The sequence below is a fragment of the Tiliqua scincoides genome, chromosome 1 (assembly GCF_035046505.1).
Source record: "Tiliqua scincoides isolate rTilSci1 chromosome 1, rTilSci1.hap2, whole genome shotgun sequence".
Taxonomy (NCBI): Eukaryota; Metazoa; Chordata; class Lepidosauria; order Squamata; family Scincidae; genus Tiliqua; species Tiliqua scincoides.
Genome location: NC_089821.1, coordinates 225,053,617 through 225,070,075, shown reverse-complemented (window position 1 = coordinate 225,070,075; position 16,459 = coordinate 225,053,617). Strand labels below are relative to the sequence as shown.

The following is a 16,459-nucleotide window of genomic DNA, read 5'->3' as shown; positions in this document are numbered from 1 at the left end:
GCTGGATTCAGCCTCCATGGGCTGGCGTGCATCCCTGGGCTGGCCCTGCCAACTCTAGAGGAGGTGCAAATGTGCTTTATGGCACATTTGCAACCCTCCTGTGCCGGCACATCAGACTTGTGCCGGCCCAAGTCACACTCTGGATTGCACCCTTAGCTAGTGACATAAAATAGAAACCAAAGTGATGGTTACATACAGGGTGATGTTGAGAGAAATGGTTCTATCTAGGGCATAAATGTCAAACTCATTTCATACACAGGGCCAAAGTGCATTCATGGCACCTGCTGAGGGCCATAAGTGAAGACATTAAGCAGGAAGTGACATCATTAAGCTGATGATGGCCAGAAATAAGCACTTCGTTCTCACATAGAAACTCAATAACTGGAAATGACAAAAGAGAAAATGTGCAAATCTTGTTCATATTTTCAAGGTCTGAGAGACAGCCCAATTAGCAAGCTGAGAGCGCCCAGTTATAACAGGGACCAGTTAAATTGCTTCCAGGGGCCGCATTTGACCCATGGCCCTTATGTTTGGCACCACAGATCTAGAATATGCTGTATAGGAGAGAAGAAACTTGAAACAGCCATTTTGTTACTCTGTTACAGCTACAGTGAGCCAGTTACAGCTACACACAGTGAAGAGAAAAGAACTTCTCTTTCACTTTCATCTTCTGGGCCACCAGCAAAACGTACAGCTTCCATAGGATTTATATCCTGCCTTTTTCCCAGCAAGTGCAATCAAGGTGGCTTACAACATTAAAACAGCAATAATAACAATAATAAAACTTTAAGAACAATTACTGTACATATAATTAGTAGTTATTTGGTTGATTGGAGTGCCTATTGGCCAATAACTGAGTAGAATTTTGTATATCATTATTTTATTTTGCATACGAACATAAGAAGAGCCCCACTGGATCAGGGCAAAGGCCCATCTATATAAAGTTTTGATTCTTCATCCCAGTCTGCATGACTTTACATTTGAAATTTGCTGATTTTAAAAAGGATGTGAAAAACATTTGACAAATAATTATACTACTGAGAAAGACAAAAACAGATGCAGCGCAGTCAGGCCCCAGGTCTCTTTCCAAAGTGCTGGGCCCTAGTAATCTTTCCTGGCTTTCCTCACTCCTTGCCAGCCCTTATTTTAAGCAGCATGCCTTTTTATGAAATCCCCTGACGTTGCACAGGGGATTAAAGTTGAACCACCCATAACTTGATGCAACTGCATGTTGAGAGAGAATGAGACGGTTTGCAAGAAGAGACAACACCTCTCTATTGCGGTACTGTAACTGGGTCACTTTAAGAGGTGAAGCAAATTGTAATTTAGGGTACAATTCAAGAGGCAGACAGTCCTTCATGAGGGTTGCTCGTCCCCTCAGACTTTGCAGTAAGTGTCATACTTTATCTTCACTCCTAATTTAGTTCCAGCCAAACACTCTTCAAATCTTTTATCCATTTCTTGGTTCTGGGCCTCGGAGAACAGGCTTTTCCAGTCACCAACAGTTCCTGCAGACATATTTTTAGAGTGCCAAGTAAGAGCATACATTGAGAGAATATTCAGTGAAGAAGGGATGTTTCCCCATTTGATTTTGCTTTGGGTTATGATGGTTAAGGGAGACAATTGAGCATTCCAGGCGAGAATCTTCATGGGCTGTTTCCCCATTGGAGCGTTCTGGAAATATTTCACTCCGTCTATTCTAGAGTCATGAAATGACATGCTAGTGATCTCCCACTCACCAAAAGAAACACATGCCCTTGATTAGCAACAAAGTCATAATTCATTCGAAGAAGAGGATCACACATTGTGATCCTCTTCCTAACTATTGGGAAGATACTTTTAAGGGGTTTTTGAAAGGTTTCACACTTTGGCTCTATGTTTAAAATAATATTCTGTTCATCCTTTGTTGAAAGCAGACAAAGGAGCAGCAGAGATAAGATTAGAGCTTTTGTCCACCATGGCCTTTGGCAGTTTCTGAACTGACTTTATGGAAATACATTTTGAACAAGATAATGACTGGAACTTGAGTGCCATGAAATCACAGAGTGAATGGAAACATAAGCTTCTGCACTGCATTTACTTTTTTCTGCTGCACCATGCTGCTGGCTCATGTTCAAACTGTTGTCCACCAAGACACTGAGAACTTTAGCACTACATGCAGGACTTATCAGTTGTCTCTGCTGAGCTTCATCTCACTTTCCTTTGGGGCGTCCCTACCATAGCTCTTGCGGAAACACCATATTGGCCTGCAAAGTACATTTGTGAAATTGTGACCACCTGCTCTCCCTCCCACCACGCACCTGCCTGGAAATTTACCTTTACGGAAGAAAGTGTCTCCAAATGACCCATGGGTTTCTGAGGATTTCTCCTTCATAGCTTTAAAACTGCTCTTTTCTGCCACGCTTTTAATCTCTTCTTCAGTGAGAGAAAAGCCAAGGAATTTTGCTATTTTTTTCAATCCCAAATTCAGATCCTTTATTTTCGGAAACAAGAGATAGGATACAGTATTGAATATGTGAGAAATGTCAAATCGATATTGCACCTTTGGGATCACAATGACTCTGCTAAAAAATTTTGAAATTTTTGTTATTTTTGAAATGACAAATGACATCCACTAAAATTGAGTGTTGGGAGAGTTAAAACAGACAAAAGAAAATATTTCTTTACTCAGCGTGTGGTTGGTCTGTGGAATTCTTTGCCACAGGATGTGGTGATGGCGTCTGGCCTGGACGCCTTTAAGAGGGGTTTGGACAAGTTTCTGGCGGAAAAATCCATCACGGGTTATAAGCCATGATGTGCATGTGCAACCTCCTGATTTTAGAAATGGGCTACGTCAGAATGCCAGATGCAAGGGAAGGCACCAGGATGAGGTCTCTTGTTATCTGGTGTGCTCCCTGGGGCATTTGGTGGGCCGCTCTGAGATAAAGGAAGCTGAACTAGATGGGCCTATGGCCTGATCCAGTGGGGCTGTTCTTATGTTCTTATGTAATAAGAAAAAGTCTGCATGGGTTGTTCATTTGTGGTGTCAGACCCTGTTCTCTTGGGTTTATAACATCTACAGGCTTCCTGTAGAGTTGCCTTTATATTCCTTTTTAACTGCTGGACTGCAGGGGTTCCTTGTATTTTCATAACTCTGTCCACTGTCATCTACCTTACTCAATAGTTTCTGAGCATCTATGCAACAAAGTATTATGTGAGTGCCAAAAGCAGATGCTGTTGATTTGCATAATTAGGACAAATAGGGAGTGGCACGTCTATATTCCTCCATTACTCAAATGAACTTCACATTTCTTGGGCAGTAGCTGAGTAAGAAAACAACCTGACTTAAATATCCCAGAAGCCAGTGTGAACCTCACCTCCTTCAGTTCTTCATAGCATATGGCCATAATGTTTGCATCATTGACATACTTGTCCCATTCAGCTACGTAGTCAAAGTAGGAGCCCCAGCCCACTAAAGAAAAAGATCAGGGAAGCAAGTTGCATGTTAGAACAGTTAGAGCTTGAAAGCATGAGACTTCCTACAATCTACTCAGAAGTAAGTGCCACTGATGTCAGTGGGTCTTACTCCCAGGTAAACATGCATAAAATTGCTGCCCAAGTTACTTTAAATGTTTTCATCCATATCCCTCAAACCTTTCTTCACATTTATCAAATGAGTAAACTTAAAGCAGCTCTGTACATTAGGTTGGTTGGAGGAAATATTGGTGTTACAGATGTTCCCCACAGCAAGCACACACACTGTTGATGTTTTACATATTTGAACATACATCTGAGAATTCTAATGGAATGAGCAGTCCCAGATGATTGTACAGGATAAAAGCTTATGGTCATACTGTACACATAGGCCATATGAGTTTCTAAAGGTCAAAACAGAACTTTGAAAGAGAAAGGTGAGAGGAAACAGGCAAAGGGCCAATGTCACAGACTCCCAAAGGCTAGCAATGGGCTGCCAGTTTTAGATCCAGCTGATGATTCTGGATTGTCTTCAAGGACAGGTCCACATAATACACATTACTATATTGAAGCTAAGAGATGATTGTAGCATTCAAGACAGAACTGTAGTCAGACTGGGTGCAATGAGTGCACTGCCTACCTAGAGTATTCACCCTAGAGCATCACCCCAACTAGAATGTATGGCAGTTGGTGCTCCTCCCAATTTGCATTGGGGCAGTGCTCTAGAGATCCCCCACCGTTCTGTTTCCTCCTCCTCCCATGTTCTCTTTTACTCTCTTGCCTTCTTTCAGCATGGAAAGAGAAGAAGAATGGATCACATTGGCAGGGAGTGCTCTTGCATGGGTTAGCAGCCAGGGAGGATGGCGGCTGGGGGAGACAGTGTCATGGAAGGGGCAGCAGATTAGTGCTCACACAATCACAGCCCCTACCCCCCATCCACTGTTTCAGTTAACAGATTGGTGTGGCACTCACTGCCTAGGCTTCAGTCTTCACTCACCTCAATATACAACCATCTGGGGCAACCACTTCATGGTGCCTGTTGAACAGGATAGACAAAGAAATAACTGGTGCCCTATTCACAAGTCCTAAGGCAAGTGTGTCACTGCATATCCAACATAGTATTAACATAGCACATTGCTGGATACAGCTGCCACCTGGATATCTAAAGGCCAGGCCAGGAGTGTCAAGGGCAGGAGTCTTTCAAAAGTGTGCACCATCTCTTCCATCATTTTAGGAAACATTGCTGAGAGACAGAAGGCTTACCTTTCCCATTCATAAAATCAGTGAAAAACCGATCCCATGTTGAAGTAGGAAGACAAAACAGGTTATTTGAAAAATGAAAATATGACACTACAGTGTCTTTTGGATTTCGAATCAGTACCAGTACCTGAAACATGAAGAAATAAACAATATTAAAGCTTTGTTTGATAGTAGCTTGCTATTTCACAGCATCTATATAAGTCACTGAGGGGGAATTTAGTATCAATCACAACCTCATTTCATTCACATACATTCCTGTTACAGTTAGAGTGTGTAGCACAATGTCTTAGTAATTGATCAAGTTCAGTTCTATGGCCTACTAAGCCATCAAATTGTTGGAATATGGGTGCAATGCCACCTTCAGAACTCACAGCGGGAAGTATATTGTCTGCACACCTGAGATTTCTTACCTGTCCTGCCTTTATGGTACCTGTAGGAAGTGTGTCCATTAAGAAACTTCCACATATTTGACTTCCTCCCTCTCTCTCTCGATCCCTGAAGTTCCCAAATTGTGCACCATTATGCCCTGGGGTGTTGCAGCTAACTCACAGGCCAGCCATAGGATATTTTAAATTTACAATAGAACTGTAGGGGTGCTGTGAAAAAGACTACAGAGAACTGTAGTGGTGCCATGAACAGAGAAAGTTTGGGAACCTCTGCCCTAAACAAGAATGAGCACCTTGAGGGCTTCCCTCACACTCACACAAAGGGAACAGCTATAGGGTTCCCTGTTCCTGTTTCTTTCCTGTAGCAGAAGCCTGTGACATGCCAGAAGATGAAAACAAACAGAAGATGCAATTGTAGAAATGGTAGGTAATGGACTTCTTTCAAAACATTAACTGCTTCTGTTCTTGTGTGTATATTGATAGCAGCAAACTGGGTGGGTGGTACAAGGTTCCATTAAAAAAGGATATCTCCTGGCAATAAAATCCAGAATTCCCTTTTCCAACATAGAGATGGCCAGGGATGGGCAAATCCAGCATGACTTGACTCGAGTACAGTCACCAGTCTGCACCCCACTAACTTGACTCGTAAAAGAGTCCTAACGGGCGGGTTTTCTGAGCTGCCCAGAGCATTTTGAGGATTTGAAAAGACTTTAGTTCCGAGTCTTTTCCGTTATAAGGTCAGCCACGGCTCTGCAGATAAAAGTGGAGCTGCTGCCAGGGTGTGTGTCAGAGTTCTCTTTAAACACTCCCCTGACGTCCCTGCCCATCCCATCAGTAAACAAAAACCATGCTGTTCTTCAAGTGATAGCAGCAGTGCAGAACGCACCAATTGGTTCCTTTTGTATGATCACTAGTTACAACAAAACCCATCCCCTTCACATCACGTCTGTGAGGCTCCTCCTCTCCCCCTCCCTCTCCCAGAGATACAAAATCAGGACACATCCTCCATCCAATGGATAATCCAGGGGACAAGAAGAAGCAACTCTGTCCCCTGTGTTCTGGACACATGCAGCACCCAGCTAGTTACTTCTGCAACTAGTTACTTCTGTACCCCAATACCCTTAGTTTAAACCCAAACAAACAAAAAAATTAACCATTTCCCTCTACCCTGCCCCAGCCCCTGTCTCTGCCACCTGACTGAACACAACATACCCTGCTGTTGGTTGCTGCTGCTCGCGCAGATCTGACTGCCCGGTTTCTGGAACACCTCACAAGGTCTTTTGGGCAAGATGGAAGCAGCACCACAGAGTCTGCAAGTAGCATCCCCAGCTATGTTTGGGTGACTTGAGTCATCCAAATTCATGGCGCTTTCTGAGTCAGTAACCCCCAGATTCCAGTGTTTGCCCATGTCTTTGACATGTGTCTGCACAAGTCAGCGAAAAATGTGTTTTCATGACTCTGAATTCGAGTCACTTAAACTGAGTTCCCATTCCACAATGGCCTGTTGTCTTGTGGCAGTGCTGGCAACTTGCTTCTTGCTATATTTATTCTTTTTAAACTTGCCATACCCACAAAACTTCTCAGAGGTTGTGAGGGTGCAGAAAGGTATGTCAGTTTAGTTGTGTGACAAATGCTGTACTTGATGCTTAAAATGAAATAAAAAGAAAAAAAAAAAGTTTAGTTATGTGACAAATAACCAGCAATATCAGGTGCAACATTATGGCAGGCTTGTACTCAGTAATACGTCAAGGAATCTAAACAAAAATTGGTTCTTCCCCCCCCCCTTCTTTCTTCAGATCACAAGTGACTAAAAAAGCATACTGTGGCAACCAGCTAGTAATGTTTGCCGATAAACAGCAAGTCTGTTTCACCCAGGCCTTACATGGGCAGTGATGGAAACACTGTGATGGCATTACAGAAAAGGGGAGAAGAGGTCGAGTGCATGCTTGGCAAGCAGAAGATCTTGGCCTCAATCTTCTGCATCTCTTGGGATGGGATGTGCCATTCAGTGTAGAAAACAGAACTAGATAAACCCATGGTCTGGCTCATGATGAGATGGCAGTTTTCTATAGGAACAGTTCATTTCCCTCCTTTGGGCCAACACAGCAAAGAGCCATTTTTGGGTGACACAACAGACATGCTTCATACATGCTGGCAATCTGCTCATCAGGACTGAAACTGACATGCACAAGAGTGGCTTAACCAGCACTCCCAATCTACTCGCACACAAGCACTATGGCGGTGATTGTGCTGCACACCAAATTATGGAACAGCAAAGCTACGCATAGCTCAAGGATGGGTTGAAATGATGACATGCTGAGAGGTACAAGACATGCGCCCACTCACCTTGGCTTTGTTTTTGAAAATGGATGTGGGGAGGGTATGCGGGCGGAGGTGTGTTAGGAGGATCCTTCTGTAAGGAAATCTCTTCAGCCTCTTGAAAAATAAGAAATAAGCATCAAAGTCAATATCAAACTTAACAAAATTCTATCTTTTAAAATGACAGTGCATTCAGCCTTTGTTCCAGGTGATCTGGCAGCACAATATTTCACTAGCACTGAAAGTCCACTCCTAATCTTTGACCCCTTGGCAGCTCAAGAAGAATCCTTGCATAGAATTGTTTGCACAAAAGTGACAAGTGCAAACAGGTCAACGTCAGGTATGGAGAACAGTTGCATTCGATGAGTTTCCCGGTGACTTGGACTTTGGCTGCTCTTACTGAGAAAGTGTCTTACTGAGAAAGTGGTATGCAGACTTCCATCTGCAATAGGCTAAAGAAGTGAAATATTCTTTTCCTTTGAACTTTAGGGCGCAATCCTACCCTGCTCTGGAACAAGCAAGCTAAGAGGCTTACACTGTATCCAGCACAGGATAGGGGCCCAGGACAGCTCAGCCAGAGGCAAGGGGAAACTTTTCCCCTTATCCCTGGGTAAGGCGCCCTTTCCTATATGGGTCTCCTCAGACTTGCACCACCTCCAGAGGTGGCACAAGTCTGAGGAGAGTGGAGTGGCTTGAAGCCGCTCCAAGTGCCTTGGGAATGGGGGTTGGGATCCAGCAATTATGCCGGATCCCAGCCTCGCCTCCCACTCCCAACCCACCCACCCCCGGAGCCTTGCATGGGCTCGGAGGAGGAGGGGAGTAGGTGGGAGGGGGCATTCCGGGGCGGGTGGTGGGCAGGCAGGGAGCGGGGAGCCACACTTCCATAACTGCTGGATCCCAGCACACGTTGCAGAGGAGCATGGAGCAGCTTCCAGCTGCTCCGCTCTCCAGACTTGTGCCACCTCAGGAGGTAGCGCAGGTCTGAGGAGACCCATTGCGGCCAGGGTGGCTTACGGTAAGGGGAAAAGTTTCCCCTTACCTCTGACTGAGCCACTTTGGACACCTATCCTGCTCTGGATACAGCACAAATCTCCTGGCTTGCTTGTTACAGTGCAAGATAGGATTGCATCCTTAGTGTTTTGTATATTAATATTAAAACCTATTTCTGCCCAGCCCACAGGTGTATACATTTGATCCTTGTTGTGTATATGCGACACTGGGCAGAAATGGCTTAAAATCAACATGCGTATGGTTGGACTGTTGCTCTCCTTTCACATCACCTTGAGGAAAGTGTTTTTCCAAATGCAGAGAGAAATAAGACCTGTATATGTAGTTATGGGATTAGGAGGTTGATGCTCAATTGTCCATGTAGCCCTGGGGTCTCTAACCATTTTGATCAAAGGACCACATCAGTCATCTGGCACAGTGTCATGGGTCGGAAAAATAATTAAATATAAAATTTAAATAAATACATTAGAGATGGAACTTAGAGGAAGGAAGGAAGGAAGGAAGGAAGGAAGGAAGGAAGGAAGGAAGGAAGGAAGGAAGGAAGGAATGGGCTCAAATGTCCAGGATTTCTCCAAGCACCAACACAGCTCAAGAAATAAAGCACACACTTAAATGGACTCCCATCGCCACCCCCACCCCACGAGGACAACTCTGGCTATGTTTGGTCAACTGGGCCAGAGAATCTCAGGGGATCAGAGGCTGGCTGCAGGCTGGAAAGAGGCTTGCTGCAGGCCACCTCTGGCCCCAGGGAGGGGTTTGGAGACCCTTGATATAGACCAAAGTTTATAGCAAGAGTGAGCTCTTACTGGTATTCATGTTTCAAATATAGAGAAGAACGATGCCATACATTAGTATCTAAAAATGTCATTATCCTCCAGCACAGGAATTCAGTTTTTCACTGCTTTTATTACAGAGCTCTGCACATAATTCACAATGAGGACTGTTGTGTGAATGGATAGCATTGGGGTGTAAACATGTTAAGAATCGACAAGTGCCCATGATAGTAAACTCCGCTAGGTGTATTTGGAATATGATGGCACGGAAGTTTGAATTTGATCCCTATTCCCATGGCAGATTAGCATTGTGGATGAATTCATCTTTAAAGATTAATAGGCAATCCTTTTCATGGAGGAGTTGGACTGACAGGGCAGTTTCTACATTAGATCAACTTATTGATCAGGACCAGGAATTATTTCATTTGGTAGACTCACTGAACAGTATGACCTTCCAAAGTCCACTAGTTAGCAATATTTACAATTGCAACACTTATTAGTTTCCAAATTTGGTTCCTCTGCACTATCTGCTTCACAAACCCCTCCACTTCTTGACATGCTTTTACAGTCAGTTGATAAGAAGAAGCCAGTAATATTTGTTTATAAATATCTAATGACATGTACTAAGTTTGATACATTTACTCTGAAGTAAATGGAATTCTAAACTGGAATGTTCTATCCTGGGTGAGCAATGGGATGTGGCACTTAAGAATATATCCACAATATCTATGGATTTTAGATTGCGCCTAATCCAGCAAAAAACTGTGCTACAGCAACCTTTGATTTTTTACAGATATGTATGTAATCCTTAATTATCTACCTGCTATTTGAAGACTAACACCTGCTCAATTGAAATGGACTCTCTATGCCCTCACAGTAGCAAAAAGACTTCTATTACTTCATTGAAAGGAAGGATCACAGACCTACATATGCCCAATGGATGGATGATATTTTGCACATCAGTATTCGAGCGAATGGCATACCGGTGACAGTTACGTATGGATATATTTGGGGATATCTGGAGGTCATTCCTTGATATAATAACATAAGCCGGATGAAACGTGTTGATATACAGATTAAATTTGGTCATGTATAAACATATTTTTCTTCATTTTTTCTTTTTTTTAGTATGTAACTAATAATTATGTATCAATGTAATGCTCTTCTCTATTTTCATTTTTTTTCTGTTTTTGTTCACATAATAAAGGAGAAAAAAATTCACAATGAGGACTGCATGATTTCTGCTCACCATTTCAAAGAATATACACTGATTTAGTAAATTTACATCCTGCTTTCTGTGTAGGACAACCAGATTCCTAGCACTGGTCATCTTTGTGCCATGCTAACCTTGCACATCTCTGGATCACCAAACTCTAGGCGTGGCCTCATTGCCAATTCTTTTTCAATAGCAATTCGCTGTTTCATTTCTTCTTCTGTATATTTTTTAGCTGCACTTTCCAAGCTGCTTAAGATGTGATCAAGCCAGTTAGTGCCTGGAAGAAATGGAAAATTAAAAAAAAATAAAAATGGAGTAGCACACGGGGATGGCACACACAGCCATTCTTTCATCAGGGGCTTTTTTAAAAAAAGAAAAAGTTGCCTATTTCCTTCAAGTGCAGTTCATCACTTCTCCTGGTAATAGGTTGCTGACTCTTAGTGAAGCTATTTCTAGAGATTTTTCCCCCCCAATGTGATATACATTGAAAATTTGAAAATTACTAGGGGTCCTGTTAAAATCTCCAGTGGTCACCTGGAGATTGATGCTGATTCCTGGAAACTCCTGGCCAGTGGTGTAGAGCTGGAAACCTAACTCGGTACACTCAGCTGGTGCCCCTTCCACTGATGTCACCTCCAGTGATGGCTCAGGTGTTTGTGCTCCAGAAACTGTTGAACAAGTGTAAGTGTGAGGGAATTGTACTTTCCCTCATGGAACCTACTGAGTCCTACGGGAATTCTACTAACAATCTGTGTCCACCTGTACCCACAAGTGCCTGCGGTCCTCCTGAGCAATTCCTTTCCCTATCTGAATACATAGTAAAAGTAGTAAAAGTACTCTAGTACTCCTCTAGTAAAGGTAGGAGTCTTTATTAAATAAACTGTGGTTAGTACGTAGAAAGTTGTAACTCTCCCTGGGCTTCTCAAGGACAACTTTAAGAAAGGTCAGTATACACAAAGCCAAACAAAATTAGAAAGCAAGCTAGAACTACACTACTTACAACTTACCTATCTTCTAAGTTGATTCCATTTCCATGTTCATGGAGAACTCGTGCAAGGAAAGCACCCTACAGGTAGACCACACTGCGATACAAGGACATCTGCAAGAGGGATCTGAAGGCCTTAGGAGTGGACCTCAACAAGTGGGAAACCCTGGCCTCTGAGCAGCCCGCTTGGAGGCAGGCTGTGCAGCATGGCCTTTCCCAGTTTGAAGAGACACTTGGCCAACAGTCTGAGGCAAAGAGGCAAAGAAGGAAGGCCCATAGCCAGGGAGACAGACCAGGGACAGACTGCACTTGCTCCCAGTGTGGAAGGGATTGTCACTCCCGAATCGGCCTTTTCAGCCACACTAGACGCTGTTCCAGAATGACCTTTCAGAGCGCGATACCATAATCTTTCAAGACTGAAGGTTGCCAAGTCCAAGTTGCTGGCAGCTGATGCCAGGCACAAGGAACTCCTTCTCAAAGGCTCAGTACATTTTTGTAGAAAACGCATCTTTTACCCTGTGAGGTTGCCCTACCAATCATAATTTCCCAATTATGCTGAGTCATACCTGGTCAACTCATTCCCTTGACCAATCAAGACCTTTTTCATGTACGCCTCATGGCAGGCTCTGTTAGATTTGCACCTGGGTGTTACCTTCTGGTCTTCTCACTATCTTACTTTCTCAAAGACATTTGGCTCTTCACTTACTCATCATTTCGTACCTTCTCCTCTCTTCCTATCAGTTTACACTTCTAACAGACCAAATTCTTCATAGCCTTGAAGTTACTTCATGAATGGAATAACCAGGATATGTCTTCTCATCAAAGGCTATTTCATGACATGTCCCAGATGAAAGTACTCATCTCCTCAATCACATTTTTAGCTTCTATATTTCATGTTACTAAATCTATAACATTATAAAATATAATCCACTCTTGTGACAGTGAGATTACAGAATTAATAATAATAATAATAATAACTAGGTATTTATATACTGCATTTCTGGTCATCGGATTACTCCTCTGACTTTATTCAAGGCGGTTTACATAGGCAGGCATTTCTAAATCCCTCAAGGGGATTTTTACAATCATAAAGAAAGGTTCTCTCTTTCAAGAACCAACAACATTTCAGATGGATCTTCCTGGTTTGGTCTCACTTCTGGCCTCCGGTTCTCCCACGCAGGCTGACAAGCAGCTCCATCTCACAGCTACTAAGAAGTCCTTCCTTCCTGGCTGAATGTCATGACAAAAGCCATAGATTAGGGCATTGTGGGGGCAGTAGCTACTGGCTGGTAGTGATCCTCTCAGCCATGGCAGCATTGCTGAAAGGAGCAGAGCAACAGCCTCTGCACCTCTGGATCCCCAAATGCCTGGGATTTGCTGAGACTGTGCCAGTGTCACTGACAGATACTGATGGTGTTGGTGATGTCATGTGATAGGGAATGTCCTGCCTTCTCTCTATGCCTGCACAACTCTGGGGAAATTTTTGTACAGCTTTTTTACATATAGATAGCTCTCAAGAATGGAAATGGTTCCCCCCAGTGACAAGGGGGGACATTTTGCTAGTCCAATGACATGCAGTGAGTTCCAGGGTGTCACAGCCACATGAATACACACCCCTCCCCCCTTAAGCTATGTCTCACTCAGTACATTCCTTGAAACACAGACCAAGATCCCTGGAAATTAAAACAAAAACAAAAAACACCTCATCTCTTCTTGCCCCATTTTGATATAGGGAGAGCTCAGTCACACGCCCCCAGAGGCAACCAAACAGCTGCTTCTTCTGGTGCTTCAGAGAACTGGTCCATTGTGCAGGCTCCCTGCTTTTTCATGGCTTTTGTTTTTTTAAGACAATGAAGGAAACTCTTCCTGCAAGCTTCCTCCCCAGAGCTTGCTGATGCACACATCCTGCATTTTTTTAAAATTGGAAATTTCCCGCGCTTTTTAAAAAAATTTAAATTCGAAGCCAACCATGATTACAGTCTAACATTCTGGAGTCAACTCTGCTTACTGCCTCCCCATAAGAACATAAGAACAGCCCCACTGGATCAGGCCATAGGCCCATCTAGTCCAGCTTCCTGTATCTCACAGCGGCCCACCAAATTCCCCAGGGAGCACACCAGGTAACAAGAGACCTCATCCTGGTGCCCTCCCTTGCATCTGGCATTCTGACATAACCCATTTCTAAAATCAGGAGGTTGCACATACACATCATGGCTTGTACCCCATAATGGATTTTTCCTCCAGAAACTTGTCCAATCCCCTTTTAAAGGTGTCTAGGCTAGACGCCAGCACCACATCCTGTGGCAAGGAGTTCCACAGACCAACCACACGCTGAGTAAAGATTGCTGACACAGGCACCCTGCCTAATTTCATTGAAAGCCAGCCATGATTGCAGCAAATCAGCTGCTGGTCACTTCCCCGTGTATTATATTTAGGTGTGTGTGTTCTCTGCTTAACCCACTGACTGCGCAGGAAAAGACAGGAACAACACAGAAAGGCAAGAAACTTTATCTTTTTCCTTGTTGGGTCTGGTGACACTCTGCCTCCCCTGATTGCATGTCACTGCCCTGGCCCTGAGGGCTCCACCACTTAGTAAACTTTGTGTTACAGATGATGTTTGTAGTTCCTGAATAATTTTTTTTTCCAAAAAAAGTAATGAATAGAACACTCCCCTCTCTAACAAATCATTCCTCCACCCCAGTCTGGATGGCAGTACAGGCAAATCCGGTTTTTATTACACATTGGATAAAAATACATATTTCTATCATGGCTGAATCATGAATGAGGGTCACCACATCTCACCCACCCACCCTCTAAACGTGCATGACAGTGGTGGGAAAATGTTTTCAGGCAATATTTTCATCTCTCTGATTCTTATAGTGAGATTGAAGCACCTAAAAAGCTCAACTTTTCGGACTCAATATCATTCACACAATAATGCCCCAACCCTACTGAGGACTTAATGGCTGCCAATTTTAAGATCACCTTTCATAAGTCCCAGTATGGCTCCATGAAAGGCAGGCCATTGTCATGCACTGGTGCACTACTGGTGCAAATGGACAGAATGGACAACTGGTTATGTCAGGGTCAAGGAAGAGGAAAGAATACCCCCAGGTTGCTACCCTGTTGCCACCAGCCCAAAAGCGAGGATCATTAGAGGGATTCCCTAGGCTCAATCCCCCTTCTTTATAACATAACTCTTTAGTGGGTCTCTCTTTAGTTCTTCTCTCTTACTCTCTAGAGCAGGGGTGTCCAAACATTTTGACAGGAGGGCCACATTATCTCTCTGACACTGTCTGGGGGCAAGGGGAAAAAAAAGAATTAATTTACATAAATGAATATTTGAGGTGGAACTTATATGAATGAACAAAGGTCTTGCAGTAGCTCAAGGCTTATAAAAGCCCATGCACAAAGCAAGGCCAGCCTTTCCTTTGCTGCCACTCTGCATCACAGATGTGAAACAGCAAGTAGTGGAGGGAGCCCTTGTCCCATAGCTCAGGTGAGAGGTCAAACAGTCATCCTCATGCCAAGAGCAGTTGCATTGGGCCAGCATGGGCTCCAGAAAGTCTCTGGAGGGCCAGAGGATCATTGGAGTTTGGAGGCTTCCCGCAGGTTGGAGTAGGAGGCCCTGAGGGCCTCAAGTGGCCCCTGGGCCAGGGTTTGGGCACCACTGCTCTAGAGGAAGAGAGTAACAGTCCTAGGTCTCTCAATAAGGCCCAAACAAGAAGGAGTGAGGAACACAGAATTTTTTAAGTTCCATTAATAAAAGGCTTTAAAATAAACACAAATATGTAGTAGGCTAAAGCACTATAATAAGAGAAGGCTCCCAAACCTGCAGGACTCCCACCCCCCAAGGCAAAACCCTCTAATGAACTTGCAAAAGAAAACTACAAAGAAAAGATAAAACTCTAACACAGTCTAACCTTTTTTTCTGAGTAGCCAGAACTGGCTTAATTTCTCTCATTCACTATACCAGAATAAGGCTAACTCTCCTCCAGATCTCATCCACCAAAAAGGCAGCAAAGTTCTCTTCTCCAAGGGTTTTTATCCTCTTTATTAATAAACCCAGCCCTTCTCACCTGGATCTTTTATACCTGAGGAGTCTCAACTACTCTAACACCAATGGAAGACGCAAAGACCTACATGAAACCACAATTTCATGACAGGTTGAAATGGACAGAAGCCCTGTGCGTGTGTCAGTGGCTCATGTAGGCCACACCATAGCAGGTAATGTGGGCAATTCAGGGGAGAATTGTGGCAGAAAGAGAAGCAAGCAGGGGGGCAGTGTACAGGCAGGTAGGGCTGTACCTTGAGGGCAGTCATGCATGACAAGATCCTATTCACCTTTTCCCAGCCCAACATCCCCTTGAAATTCTCCTTGGATTTAGGCCAGCTAAATAGCTGGTATAGGTCCAGGGAGACCCATTTGTGGCCAGGTGGCTTACAGGGTGGTAAGTAAAAAAGATTGTCCGTACTTCTCCCTGGCCATCTGGTCATGATGACAGTCATATTTGGCTGGAAAAGAGAGCAACTCACCATTTTTTGGATATCCTGCCAAGATCACATCATCCATCCTGGCTTCAAAGGACTCAAGAGCTTGTAATGTTTCTGAATTACAAAGAGCGGTAGGATACAAAACCCCTTTATAGGAAAAGTACTTATCTTCATTGGGCATATTAGCACCATCAACCATTGCCTTGTCCAAAAATTCAGCAACATGTTGCCGGTTCTTTGACATTTTTATGTCTTCAGCAATGTGAACCTGATGTCAGCCGAAGCAAAGGTATGAACTAGGATTCCTGGGCAGACCAGTTTTTGTACAAGCCGTTTAAGAGATGTGTTACAGTCAATGTCATGGCTTGTGTAACTTGGCGTGGGATGGGAAGATGTAAGCTGAGTCAAAAAGTTACTGCTTAACTGAGAGCACAGCTGCCTCAGGGCAGATTCACTGTGAAGTAGCATTTGTAGTTAGATATTGACAACATTTTGAAAAGCTAATCCCCCGCCTCCCAGATGGTCTAAATAGTTAAGGAGAAAAAAAAAAGGAGAAAGAAAAGCT

General features: G+C 43.7%; 1 protein-coding gene across 1 annotated transcript; it reads right to left on the bottom strand.

The window, feature by feature from the left end:
- Positions 1-1,377: 1,377 nt before the first annotated feature.
- LOC136647439 (sulfotransferase 6B1-like) lies at positions 1,378-16,138 on the bottom strand. Its single transcript, XM_066622975.1, has 7 exons — positions 15,937-16,138; positions 10,547-10,692; positions 7,446-7,535; positions 4,717-4,840; positions 3,357-3,451; positions 2,317-2,473; positions 1,378-1,508 (listed from the first exon to the last, which is right to left on the bottom strand). The coding sequence occupies exons 1-7, from the start codon at positions 16,136-16,138 to the stop codon at positions 1,378-1,380; spliced, it is 945 nt and encodes a 314-aa protein (XP_066479072.1).
- Positions 16,139-16,459: the final 321 nt, after the last annotated feature.